Here is a 14,970-nt window from a genome sequence, read left to right as displayed (position 1 = left end):
TAAGATCACGTAATTTAATAGTATATATAATTAAAGATTTACAAATACATATTGCCTTAACCCCCAAGAAAAGGGTAGGTGCATGACTTTTCGTTTTCTGCTCCTATTTTGTCTTAACATATTTAATATATTTATTTTTTTATTATGTTTTTTTATCAATTAATAATAAAAGATTTATACGGTTTCACTCTCAATCGTCGATAATCATATTTGGAAAATAGAAACTTAAACTTTACTTTTAATAGGGTAAAGGGTAAATTATAAAGTAAACTACCATTTTTTTATTAAATATTTTAAATATGAAAAAATAAACAAATATTTTATCAAATTAAAATATAATATTTTTGACTGATAAATGTAAATAAATATTTGGTCAAATAATAGCCATTAATATGGGGAAATAAGTAGGTCTTTCTAGAAAGCAGATTTTGCTGAAAATTATTTTATTTTTTGAAAAAATGATAGCCTTCAATAGTTTGACAATATTCCATGATTTGTATTTATTAAATAAATAATACTATTTTTATTTATTTATTTATTTTTGTATTTTTCTCACTTATAAATTGCATTGGATAGGACTTAGGAGGAGTCTACAAGTACACTTCCACCACCTCCCCGTGTTATCCGTTTCTCTATAGAAACAAGTACACTTCAATCAACCCCTATTTATTTATTTATATGTATTTATTATTTATATATAAATCATTTGAATCTTGACTTAATATCAATATTGCAACTTTTTTTTTTCTTTTATTTATTTAAAGTTTAAAGTTAAAGATGCGATTATTTTTTGTATGGATATACACAATAATAATTTTGGCTTAGCATAGTAAATTTTAATCATAGTTTAAGTTATTAACTGTTATTCTGAAAATGGTAAGTGAGTGTAGTGAGTTTAATACGTGGTATTTATTTAAGTATTGATTCAAGTTTCAAACCAATAATAGATAGATAAAAAGAAATAGAGAAAATGGGAAAGATATAACGACGTCGTAAAAGGGATACTTTGGTTGGTTTGTAATACTCCCCACCACAAATAAGTAAAGGCCTCCGTTCCAGCGAATCAATCCCTTGTCTCTCGTCTCTCTTATCATTTTCCCCCTTCTCCCTCTCTCTCTCTTCGCTCTTCATCAAACATTCATTTTCGTTTTAATTTTCTCTTCTTCCCACCCTTTTCAACTCCTTCTCTCTCTACAATTCTCCCTCTCTCTCTCTATCTCTATATGTCTTAGGGTTAGGGTTTTCTGAAATTTTATTTACAAAATTATGCAGCAAAGGAACATCATCAACTCTATCGGCAAGCTATGCAATTTTGCCCTAATCCAACTATCTGCTTCGTCCATGGCTTAAATTAGCTTCGTTTTTTTCTTTTCCCCTTCAGGTATAATCCTCTTCTTCTCTTAACCAAACACGCGCGCACTGTGATTGATTTAATTCCTTTTGCTTAAGTATTCCCTTTGTGTTTTGACATGTTTTGTTGATTCTTAGTCATGCTTGCTTTCTCTTTCCCTTTTGATGTTTATACATGATAAGTTAGGGCTTATTTTTTTTTTTTTTTTTTTTTTTTGCTTACTAATTTGCGAGTTTCGTGTATCCGAATGATTTTTAGGGCTATGTTCTGGTAATCTAAAACCAAGGGAATCTGTAATTTGTAGAGTGTGTTTTTGTGGTCCATTGAAAGTTGTGATTCTGGGGATGTAGGGTTTTTTACATTGTTTATTTGATTTTTAGAATTTCTGCTGTTATTGTCAACTTTAGCACGACTTAGCATGTGAAGTATGAGTAAACTGAGCATTGTAGGCTTTGTATAATGTTTGTTCGATTCCTTCTCTTTGTTAGCTTATTTGTATTTACCGAGTTTGAAGCTTGTATAAGATTTATAGAACTCTGTCTGGGCCCTTGAATGTTTTTGAATGTTGGAAATGGTTTCTGTTTGTGTTTTCTTCCACCACTGGTATTTATTTCTATGATTTGATGAAAAGAAGTTTAGGTTAGATTCCTTCTTTCTGCATTTGTGTCTTGCTATAGAACTTCATTCAAGACTTGTATATCAGAATAAAATTCTTCTGGAAAGCCTTGGCTAATTTATGGATGGCTAAGAATTATGCATGTAAAAAAGAGAATGTGTTTGAGCTGTACTACGTATGTTTTTACAGTGGTAGCAGTCTTGGAATGGATGTGTATAATGTTCCTGAACATGGAAATGCAGATGCTTACCTGGTAATAAAACAACCGAGAGAATGTCAAAACATAATATAACTTAAAAAAAACCAATAATATTGAACATACATATATGTATAGTTACAAGTTACAACTTGGATTTGATTATAATGTTTCTTTCCTCCCAGATTCAAGGCACTACCGACCCAAATTCACAATTAACAAACCGTGTTCTTGAACCACTTGAAGCTGCTATGTATAACGAAGGCACTCCAGAGTTTGTGGTTGATCAGGGCATGTATTATCCTTCTGCTACCAATTACGGCTATATTTGTACAGGTAACTTTCTAATTTTTTTTTTTTTTTTTTACTTTCTGCATAAAGTTAATAAGTACGTTGCAGTGCCTGACTATGTTTTAACAGGATTGGAATCGCCAGGTGATTGGGATGACCACCATAGAGTTTTTGGTGTGGATGGTCAAAATATTCAGTTCATAGTAAGCATACAAACTCTTTGGTTTTGTTTTTGTTAATCTTTCATTACTCATAATGTATGTGTATTGTTCAGGGCACTCAAACAGAAAGTATGCCTTATGTGTATTATACTACACCTAGCTATGGATATGCAGAGTCTCCATATAACCCTTACAATCCTTACATCCCTGGTGCGATGATAGGATCTGATGGCTCCTATGTAGGGGCACAACAGTACTACATACCTTATGAAAATGGTGCCTCTTCACCAGCTTATTATCCCATGCTTGTTCAAACCAGTCCAGACACTTTGACAACAACAGATCAATACATGGATATGCCCACATCTAATTGGATCGATCCATCATCAGCAAATCCAACAAGGGCTGCTTCAAACCATGCAAATTCTTTTGGAAAAGTTTCAGAAGGGTATAAAAGTAATGATAACAAATTACCTGCAAACAATGGTAATGGTAATGGTAATGGTGGTGTGACTTCCAGCAGTGGGAAAACTACATCTAATCATAACAACGGGCTAAAAGTTAGTGTTCCTTCTGGTAACAACAACTTGCCTAATTTAAGTGGTAATGGGCGGGTGGTGGTGGATAAGGTTCGGTCAAAGTCAAGTTTTGGTAAGATGACAAGTGATGTGAATGGAAATGGAAATGGTAATAATCCGAATGGTTTGGGTGAACAGAACCGTGGTCCTAGATCAAACAGTCGGTTGAGTGTTAAAGCCTACTCAACTAGAGCTGGGAATAGTGATGCACAAGGAAACATTGTAATCTCCATGGACAACTACAACAAGGATGATTTCCCTGTGGAGTATGTGAATGCAAAGTTCTTTGTTATAAAATCATACAGTGAGGATGATGTTCATAAGAGTATCAAGTATAATGTATGGTCGTCTACACCTAATGGAAACAAGAAACTCAACACTGCTTATGAAGAAGCCCAGAAAATATCACAAGGGGACTGTCCTGTCTTCCTGTTTTTCTCTGTAAGTTTAAGTTGGGAGTACAAGTTTTAGAAACTGATTTACCATTTTTATAGCTGAAATAAATTATTAAGTATTATGGATAACAGGTGAATGCAAGTGGGCAGTTTTGTGGGGTTGCTGAGATGAGTGGGCATGTGGATTTCCATAAAGATATGGATTTTTGGCAACAAGACAAATGGAGTGGGAGTTTTCCAGTGAAGTGGCATATAATTAAAGATGTACCAAATCCCCACTTCCGTCACATCATATTAGAAAACAATGAGCATAAACCAGTAACAAACAGCCGCGATACACAAGAGGTTAGTTTGTTTTATTTATCATAACAACATCAACAATCTGTTTGGTGGAATGGAATATGATAACAGAATGAGTCATTAATTACATTCCATGATCATGTTTTGGTTTAATCAAACATTCCACCAAATCTATATGTTGAATGAAGTTATTTTGTATGTTTGGGGCATTGACTTTATTTTTAATTATGATTTGATTTGGTTTTGGTGCAGATAAAGTATAAAAAAGGAATAGAAATGCTGAAAATATTCAAGAACTATACATGGAAGACATCTTTACTTGATGATTTCATGTACTATGAGAACCGACAAAAGATATTACAGGAAGAGAAAGCCAGATTACTAATCAAAAGCTACGGCACTCCAGTATTTGTCCCTGTTCTTCACCCTCCCCGCAAACTTAATAATAATAATAATAATTCAAATAACTTGTATGATTTGGCCTCCACAACCACAACCACAACTACAACTGGAGATGAAAATTCTCCCTCTCATGATATAATAAAAAATACTTCAACTTCAACTCATCAAGATAGACAACAAGTGGTTGTTGAAGATAAAGATGTTTTACATTTTCAATCCCTCTCTATAAACCAAGAAGAAGAAGATGTTGGTGGTGGTGGTGTTTTGACGGTGGGGTCAATGCCAGTCAAAGTCAACGGGTATGGTCAGACTTCTGGTTTTTTGACAGTGGGAACGATCCCGCTTGATCCTAAAGCTTTGATGAAGGTAAAAGAAGGCCAAGCTGGTGATTCTAAAAACAAAGGCTAAAAATTGTCATGTCATATTTGTATAATTTTCAATGCTATAGCTATTGGGATTGGTTTGGTATGGTATGGGAGGGGGGTAGGTAATAGGGAAAAGTTGATTGTTATTTTGGGGTTAAGTTGTGTTTTGGTTTTTGGGAATGGTGTGGGTTGGGTGATACTAATCTGAAAAATACAAAGTGTAAACCTTTTGCATTTTTTCTTCTCTTGCATTGTTATCGGATTTAAAGGTATACAGACTTTTTTTATGTTTATTTTTTAAATATAATTTTTATCTTTATAATGGAACATAAGTAAGTAATACTGTTTATTATTATCCTTGGTACAAAGAATGACTACTTTTTACATGTCACCAAATACACGGTCCTACTTACATAAGAAAAGAAATGCCTCTGATATAAATAACATTATGTAATATGTAATTTTTTTAAGCAGTAAATAGTAATCAACTTGTCAAATGTCCTCCTATATTGGTGGCTCAACTTTCATTTTACCATTTAAGTCTTGAAGCCGCCTTTTTGTTCCGCTGTTATAACTTAGGGTTAATGTCAATTCTGATCCACCAACTATTCGTTTTGATATTGTTTGGCCACTAATCATTTTTTTGTGCATTTTCCTGCACAAAGCATCGATATCTTCATTCATCCACAAATCTGGTACCATACATGCACACATGTCGACTTCTCTGTCTATGTGTTTCCTTTGTTTTTAGATTAGGGTCTGTTCATAGAGGCGGCTATTGTTGGTGGTGGAGTAATGGACCCAAAAAGAGAGAAACAGAAGAATGTGCACAAGTTGTTGTGTCTGTACAATCAATATGCATTTTGAAAACAAAATAGAACGAGATTCAATGAGAGAGGGAGTTCGATCTAGAGATAAAAAAAGAAAGAAACAACGTTGGATTCATATATGAGAGCTCAATCAATAGACACAAGAAGGAAACATTGCAAAGTTGAGTTTCGTTTTTTTGTTATTTAACATGGGGTTCACCCCCGGGTTTATGTGCCTGTTTTTTAGAAACTAAAAACGATCTATTTTATTATTTTTATTATTATTTTTGTAGACTTGGATTCATTATGTTGATCTATATCCACCATTTAGCTTTTGATATTGGTTTATTCACATATTCTCATATGGCCGATTCATTTTTGCAATTTAAAATGGTGGTGGGAGGTAGATGGTGTTGTTGTTCATCAAGAACAAAAACTTAAGAGTTTTTTTTTTCTGAACTTATCTTCTCATTTTCATGTAAATTATTATTTATAATAATAATTTGAAATTTCAATAAATAATAATAAATTAGAATTTTAAGAGAATAATCCATGTAGAAATCACGTGGACCCACTATGTTGATGTTAGCATCATATCAATATGGCATGCCACATAGTGCTGATAACTAGATAACTTCTTCACATCCCAGAAAAAAGAAGGCTTATTTGACATATTAAATGACCTACAATGCACAAACAAGATCAAAACGAACAATTGGTAAGTCAACAATGCCATTAACTCTATAACTTATGAAGTTACACAAGTTGTATAATACAAGTCTTGTTGTATGAATTGTGAGGTAAATATCTTAGTAATCTATTATATTTATAGCTTAGTAACAATTACTATCTTAAACAAAATAGATTCATTTTGGATATTTTTTAAAAGTTAAGCGGATGTTAATAAAATTAAGCATTAGTTAATTTTAATTTAAGAGCCAACAAGTGAAGGAATATATCTTTGAGGTGCTCAGAAATAGCAATGTACTTTGGTAGAAGGTAATTTTACTCCATTTAGCTAAGGGGTGAGAGATCAAAACAAATTCATTTTCTGAACGCGCGTACATATAAAAGCTCCCTCTTGACGTTTACACGACATTAGGGACTTAACAATCTTGAATCATTCTAACCTAACTTGCTCTTGAAACATTTCCTTGAGTTGATAGTTTATGTCGTATGCACCCCAGTTATCAAATCCATTTTGGAGCTCAGAGGACATAGTTGCCAACATAAGGCAAGCAACCTTAGTCGACTCATCGTAGTGTTTATTGTAAGCAACAATTTCTTCGTCAGTAAATTCTTTAGTGATTTTAGGGAGTTCACCATCGAGAACATACTCTTTGTTCTTGTACCTCAAGGTGATCCTTAAGGTGCGGATCCAATGTAGGTAGTTTATGATGGGTTTTAGCCATAAGAACATCCTATGTGCTCATACAAACCCTAATGCTTGGATCTAGGTTTCTCTATTGTATATGCAATTCATCCAAGACTATAAACCCTAGATCTAGTATATGATAATCAATATAACATATGAATGAGGGTTTAGATCATACCTTGATTGTTATGTATCAATAACATGATGGGTTTTAGGTACAACAAATAAACTAGAAAACAATTCCTAAGTTCACATGCAACCTACTTTGGATCTATGTTTTAACTATTGAACATACAACTTTGAATTGCAAAACAAGAACCCTAGAGGAGAGAGGCTAATTTCGAAATTAACAAACTAGGGTTTAGGGTTTACATACCTTTCAATTGATATAGCAAACAATTGATATTCCCTTGATCTTGATCTTGATCTTCTTGGAAGCTTTAGCACCACAAGTGTAATGCCTCTAATGGAATCACACCCAAACTAGCAAGAAGGAAAGTATAAGAGAGAGGGGAGAGGGAGTATGCAAAATCTCGGCCTTAGGGTTTCTTCAAAAGAAAGAGTGACCAAAAACATGAACCAGGAGCCTCCTTATATAGCTGAGGGATCTAGGGTTTAAGGGAAACCCTAGTTATCCTTTGCTTAGGGCCTAAGCAAACCCAAGGGCCTTATCCAAGCCCCTATGGACGAAATTATTAGGGTTTCCCCTAAAGATTTCGTCCACCCTCTTCCAAGGGGGTTCTAGAGCCTTCCACTCAACTATTAGATAATTGCAAACTAGTCCCTGCACCTTATAATTAATTCTTTTAACCCCAAAATCAATTCTGATTAATTTCTGGCTAACAATTAATTAAACATAATGATTTCTAATTAATATATTAATCCAATAACATATTAATAAATCATTTATATATATATATATATATTAATTTATTAATCTTATAAATTAATATCTCTCCTTTCATAATTTCCTTGTCCAGTTGCTAGGTTGAGGGCAACCCAAAAGGACTGTGCTGCTATCAATTCAAGTACATACCAATTATAGTTATGGGCTTAGACACCTAATCCAACAGTCTCCCACTTGGATAAGTCTGTAACTATAATTGCTAGTATGCCTTCTAAATTTGACCAGCAAATTGTAGCTTCCAAAAGCTGCTGCCGAACTCTGACCCAGTCAGTTACGTGTCCTAAGATAAGTGATCATATAATCCTTCGTTCTGCTTGATATCCCCAGACAAAAGACATGGAATGTAATCAATCTGTTTGTCCAGAATCTATGTTTCCCGATTCTTGATTTGTGATGATGTAGGACTTCTAATCGAACACATCAATTTAGTCCTGGCTGGGCCCAGCACATAAGTCAACACCAAATCATCGAGGGGCCCACAGATATCGCTTTTCCTGTTAGGGCAAAAGGAACGAATAAACGTTGACTCATATGCTTGTATCTTTTACTCATCAAATTATGCATGACAATACGTTTTATAACACCAAGTTACTGATGCGTTTTAGTATCACCAATGCACAACCGACTTGTAAATTACAACTCATATATCTTCGTTTCAAGATTATAAGATATTATCGTCTCAGTATTACTCGTGATGAATTCCATGAAGTAATACTCTAAGCGAGGGTTTATCCAATACTCAAATCTCAATTTCTGAGTACTCACGAACGTTGCAGCAATTCTATTGCCATGTCTATCTTTAGACAATCTGCAATCCAATTCATGACAGTCTTAATTCACTACTTACTTCCAAGAGTACGAGCGACTGTGGAGTTTGAATAATCTCATTATTCAGGAAGTAAAACATGCAAAATATGAAACACAATAATAAACAATTGACAAAAGGTAGTAGCCAAACTTATAAATAATACTTTATTATTTAATCACCAAAAGTCAATTACATTTACTTTGTTACAAGTTTCAAAAACTAATCTAACTACTAAAACTAATATCATCTTTCAGTCCTATGCTCCGAGCATGCTGAATATGCTTAGCCCTACTCAGACCCTTTGTGAGGGGATCTGCTGGGTTATCTTCAGATGACACCCTCTTTACTATAAGATGGCCTTCTTCAACTCTATGTCTAATGAAATGGTACTTTCTGTCGATATGTCTGGTCTTACCATGATCTCTCGGTTCCTTTGTCAAGGCAACCGCTCCTTCATTATCGCAGAACAGTTCCATAGGCTCCTGGATGGTTGGAACAACTCCGAGATCCCCGATGAAGTTCCTCAACCAAGCTGCTTCTTTCGACGCTTCACTTGCTGCAATGTACTCTGATTCACAAGTAGAATCAGCCACCGTATTTTGCTTGGAACTCTTCCAAGTAACTGCTCCTCCATTCAGTAAAAATACCCAACCCGACTGAGAACAGAAGTTATCTCTATCCGTCTGAAAGCTGGCATCACTGTAACCATCTACTCTCAAAGTATCACTGCCACCAAGCACAAGAACCCAGTCCTTTGTCCTTCGCAAATACTTGAGTATATTCTTAACTGCTATCCAATGAGCTCTACCTGCGTTTCCCTGATAGCGACTGACCATGCTCAAAGCAAATGCCACATCAGGGCGAGTACATGTCATAGCGTACATGATCGATCCGACAGCGGAAGCATAAGGTACACGACTCATGTCATCTATTTCAACATCTGTACTCGGGCATTGAGTCTTACTTAATTTGGTATTGCTCTGGATAGGTAGCTCTCCCTTCTTGGAATTTTCCATACTAAACCTCTTTAGTACCTTATCCAAGTATGTGCTCTGACTAAGTCCAATTAGTCTCTTCTTTCTATCTCTCAATATTCTAATCCCAAGAATATAGGCAGCTTCTCCAAGGTCTTTCATGGCAAAACACTTTCCAAGCCAAGACTTAACTTCTTTCAAGGTTGGAACGTCGTTACCAATGAGTAATATGTCATCGACATACAACACCAGAAAAGTTACTATACTCCCACTAGCCTTGATATACACACAGAACTCATCTTCACTTCTAGAGAAACCAAACTCTTTGACTTTCTCATGGAAGCAAAGATTCCAACTGCGAGATGCTTGTTTCAATCCATAAATGGATTTCTCAAGCTTGCACACTCTATTGGGGAACTTTGCATCAACAAAACCCTCTGGCTGACTCATGTAAACATCTTCAGCCAACTTCCCATTAAGGAAAGCAGTTTTGACATCCATCTGCCAGATTTCATAATCATGAAAGGCAGCTATGGCGAGCAATATCCTAATAGATTTAATCTTAGCTACTGGTGAGAAGGTCTCATCATAGTCAACCCCTGGGGTTTGAGTGAAACCTTTTGCAACCAGTCGAGCCTTGAATGTGTGCACATTTCCATCCATGTCTGTCTTCTTCTTGAAGATCCATTTGCACCCAACTGTCTTACGACCTGGTGCACTATCAACCAAATTCCAAACTTGGTTGTCATACATGGACTTAATCTCGCTGTCCATTGCCTCTTTCCACTTGGAAGCCTCTGGGCCTGCCATTGCTTCCTTATAAGTGACTGGTTCATCTAAGTTTACCAGTGTTCTGTCACTTATGAATGTGTCACCATCTGAAGTAATATGAAAACCATACAACTCAGGTGGCACACTCACCCTAGTGGATCTTCTAAGAGGTAATGAGTTATTGATTGGTTCAACAGGAACTGTTTCCTCTGGTTGAGTGCTAGTATCATCTAAGGTTCCTTCATTGGCTGACTCTTGAATTTCTTCAAGGTCAATAGTGCTCCCACTGTCCTCTTTGAATATGAGCTCTCTTTCAAGAAAGACTCCTCTTCGTGCTACAAAGACCATGTTCTCACTAGGCCTGTAGAACAAATATCCAAAAGACTGCTTTGGGTAACCAATGAAAACACATTTCTCACTTCTAGCTGCTAGCTTGTCGTGAGTCTCTCGTCTTACGAAAGCTTCACAACCCCAGACTTTAATATGTGCTAACGAGGAAACTTTCCCTGTCCATATTTCGTGAGGTGTTTTGGCAACCTTCTTTGTAGGGACAAGATTGAGGATGTGGGCGGCTGTCTCTAAGGCATACCCCCAGAAGTGAATGGGAAGCGAAGCCCGACTCATCATAGAACAAACCATGTCTAACAAGGTTCGATTACGCCTCTCAGCTACAACATTTAACTGTGGTGTCCTAGGAGGAGTCAATTGTGAGACTATCCCACATTCTTTCAGATAGTCGTTAAACTCGATAGTAAGATACTCCCCGCCTCTATCGGATCTAAGTATCTTTATCTTTCTGCCTAATTGATTTTCGACTTCATGCTTAAACTCTTTGAACTTTTCAAAAGTTTCTGACTTATGCTTGATCAAGTAGATATATCCATATCTGCTATAATCGTCAGTGAAAGTCACATAGAATCGATTAGCATCTCTTGTAGTTGATCTGAAGGGCCCACACACATCCGTATGTATGAGATCCAACAGACCTTCACCTCTTTCACAAGACCCTGTGAATGGTGATTTTGTCATCTTTCCCAAAAGACAAGATTCACACATATCATCTGACTTTAGGTCAAATGATTCCAACACTCCATCCTTTTGGAGTTGGGCTATGCATTTCTTGTTAATGTGTCCAAGACGACAATGCCACAAGCATGCCTTGTCTACACTATTAGACAAGTCAATATTAAGTACACTATTTCCTAGGCTATCAACACAAGTCACTGTTTCATACACACCATTACAAGGCAAAGCTTCAAACATAAAAACACCATTCTTATAAACAGAAATTGAACCATTCAAATCATTAAAAGAATATGTAAAACCTTGTCTGAACAATGCATGAAATGAAATAATGTTTCTCGTCATCTCAGACGAATAGCAACAATTTATTAAATCTAATCTAACATCATTACTAAGCAGAAGCTGATAAACTCCGATCTTGGTTACTGGTGAAGACTTTCTGTTTCCCATGATCAGGTTTATCCTTCCTCGCTCTATCTCCTCACTTTCCTTTAGACCCTGCAAATCAGAACAGATATGAAAACCACATCCTGTATCAAGGACCCATGAACGATAAGATAATGAGTTATTAGCAGAAACAGTGTAAATACCTGCCGAAGATGGCTTCACTTTGCCATCCTTGATATCTTGCAGATATTGTGGGCAAGATCTCTTCCAATGCCCCTTTTGGTTGCAGTAAAAGCAAACTGCCTCTTTTGGATCAGAAACATGGGGAGTGGAACCATTGGGCTTAGCCTTTGGGCCATTACTAGATGTCCCAGCTTGAGCCTTGCTCTTCCAGTTTTGCTTGGGAGGACCTTTCCTCTTTTTCCCCTTTCCCTGTCCAATAGCCAAAACAGGGGCACTCGTAGGTGTGGAGGGTATACTTTTACCCTTCATCCCTGCCTCAGCTGTCTGCAACAAGTTGTGCAATTGGGCCAAGGTCTGCTCAGTATTGTTCAAATGGTAAGTTAGAATAAACTGACCATAACATTCAGGAAGTGAGTTCAAGACCATGTCAATGGCCAATTCCTCATCAAAGTGAATATTGAGCTTGACCAAACGCTCTATGTAGCGTTGCATTCTTTGCACATGTGACACAACCGACTCCCCATCTTTCATCTTGCAAGCCATGAGTGACTTGACTACTTCGAACTTTTCTTGACGAGCTCGCTTATAGTACTTTTCCATAAGGTCCTTGTTCATCTCGAAAGGCCAGTAGTCCTCATAGTACCTCTGCAGTTCTGGGGACATAGTTGCCACCATGATGCATGCCACTTTGGTAGCATCATCGTAATGTTTCTTGTAGGCAGCAAGATCTTCAGGAGTAGCTTCATTCTCATCAAGCTCTTTGAGCTCCTTTTCAAGAACATATTCTTTGTTCTCGAAACGAAGAGCCATCTTGATGTTGCGCATCCAATCGTTATAGTTTGAGCCATCCATAACGACTTTGGAGCAGATATTGAGCAAAGAGAAGTTTTGGTTGGAGGAGGACGAAGCAGAAGTGTTTCCAGGAGTAGACATCTGAAAAAAAAGTTTTAGTTAGATTTCAAGATACCTTAATAAAATAACCCAAAGATATAATATCAAGGTTAGGATCCAACTATGAAGATTCACAACTCAGAAATGGGATGCCGAGATCCAAGTGCAAATTTCATAAAGGTAGGTGAATGACGATTCACCAATTCCACCATTAGACGAAACAAACGAAGTGAAATTCCTAATTCTTTTGAGATACATTGAAACTATTCAATGGCATGTTTTAATCTCAGATTATGCTCTTCTATTTGTGACTGGGATGCCGAGGATCACAAACAAGATGTGAATAACCATGCAAATGTGCTTGGTAACCTCATTGTCTTTATCATTAACTATTGATGTGCTGGTAAACCACACACGCTCCATCAAAATGACAATTATGAGATACCCATTACTACTCTTTATTAGTGCCTTTTAGTGTGCTGGTTAACCACACACGCTCCACTAACGACCAATAAAGCATAATGTGCAATTTCATGGATTAGCATACTTTTCACATTTTTCCTAAAGTAACTAGAGTTGGGATTTTGAAAATAATGTTCTAGTACTTTTAATATCATTATACTTTTAATGAGAAGTAGTTGTCCTATCAAATTCGTTCTGCTAACGACCCTCCACTAATCAAGGAAGCGGTGGGTGAGAGTGGACACCCATTCAACTACCATTTTATAGGCAGTTTTCTTATACCCCCCTTATAGATTAGCTTCGTGAATGAGGCATACTAGCGATTTGACTGACCATATTCTTATACATATAATATTAAACCTTTAATTATAATATATATAAGGTGTGTTTTAAAACCTTTTTAAAACTTCAAGGGTTTATAAATTTCGAAATTTAAGCTATTAAATTCAAATTTAAATAAACCAATTAACTAGATTTAATATTTATCTATTAATTAACTATTAATCAAATTATTAAATCTTGTAAGGATTATCTAATTAAATTAATCAATTAATTTAATCGTAATCCTTATCCCTCTAATTTCGAAAAATAGGGTAAGGATAATTATCCAATTAATCTAATTAAGTAACAATTATCCAAAAACAAGAAACCCTAGTTATCCTCTTAGCATATTTCGAAATTCATAAGGGAGGAGGCTAGGGTTTTCAAAACCCTAACCCTAATTTCGATTAGGGTTCTTTGGAGGCTAGGGTTTTCGAAAAAACCCTTTGATCCAAAACCCTAGAAATCGAAAAATTGGCCTTTAGGGTTTAATAGCTATAAACCCTAATTTGCAATTCAACAATTGTAGCAGTTCAATTTAAAACAACAATGGCTCTGATACCACTGATGGGTTTTAGGTACAACAAATAAACTAGAAAACAATTCCTAAGTTCACATGCAACCTACTTTGGATCTATGTTTTAACTATTGAACATACAACTTTGAATTGCAAAACAAGAACCCAAGAGGAGAGAGGCTAATTTCGAAATTAACAAACTAGGGTTTAGGGTTTACATACCTTTCAATTGATATAGCAAACAATTGATATTCCCTTGATCTTGATCTTGATCTTCTTGGAAGCTTTAGCACCACAAGTGTAATGCCTCTAATGGAATCACACCCAAACTAGCAAGAAGGAAAGTAGAAGAGAGAGGGGAGAGGGAGTATGCAAAATCTCGGCCTTAGGGTTTCTTCAAAAGAAAGAGTGACCAAAAACATGAACCAGGAGCCTCCTTATATAGCTGAGGGATCTAGGGTTTAAGGGAAACCCTAGTTATCCTTTGCTTAGGGCCTAAGCAAACCCAAGGGCCTTATCCAAGCCCCTATGGACGAAATTATTAGGGTTTCCCCTAAAGATTTCGTCCACCCTCTTCCAAGGGGGTTCTAGAGCCTTCCACTCAACTATTAGATAATTGCAAACTAGTCCCTGCACCTTATAATTAATTCTTTTAACCCCAAAATCAATTCTGATTAATTTCTGGCTAACAATTAATTAAACATAATGATTTCTAATTAATATATTAATCCAATAACATATTAATAAATCATTTATATATATATATATATATATTAATTTATTAATCTTATAAATTAATATCTCTCCTTTCATAATTTCCTTGTCCAGTTGCTAGGTTGAGGGCAACCCAAAAGGACTGTGCTGCTATCAATTCAAGTACATATCAA

At 35.9% G+C, this 14,970-nt stretch overlaps 1 protein-coding gene across 3 annotated transcripts; it reads left to right on the top strand.

The window, feature by feature from the left end:
- The first annotated feature begins 1,057 nt into the window (after window positions 1-1,057).
- ECT6 (evolutionarily conserved C-terminal region 6) lies at window positions 1,058-4,948 on the top strand. 3 transcript variants are annotated; one of them, XM_079054997.1, is made up of 7 exons: window positions 1,058-1,381; window positions 2,157-2,220; window positions 2,349-2,499; window positions 2,584-2,657; window positions 2,729-3,634; window positions 3,721-3,933; window positions 4,141-4,948. In XM_079054997.1, exons 2-7 carry the CDS (start codon window positions 2,173-2,175, stop codon window positions 4,696-4,698), a joined length of 1,950 nt encoding a protein of 649 aa, XP_078911123.1. In that variant the 5' UTR covers window positions 1,058-1,381; window positions 2,157-2,172; the 3' UTR covers window positions 4,699-4,948. The 3 variants fall into 3 exon arrangements, with proteins under 3 accessions (XP_078911123.1, XP_078911122.1, XP_078911124.1); XM_079054996.1 differs by having other exon boundaries at window positions 2,563-2,657; XM_079054998.1 differs by lacking the exon at window positions 2,157-2,220 and having other exon boundaries at window positions 2,563-2,657.
- Window positions 4,949-14,970: the final 10,022 nt, after the last annotated feature.

The sequence above is a fragment of the Lactuca virosa genome, chromosome 6, assembly GCF_052849685.1.
Source record: "Lactuca virosa cultivar CGN04683 chromosome 6, Lactuca_virosa_CGN04683_v6, whole genome shotgun sequence".
In the NCBI taxonomy this organism is placed as follows: Eukaryota; Viridiplantae; Streptophyta; class Magnoliopsida; order Asterales; family Asteraceae; genus Lactuca; species Lactuca virosa.
The sequence above is the reverse complement of the archived record's forward strand: the minus strand, read 5'-3'. Positions and strand labels throughout refer to the sequence as shown.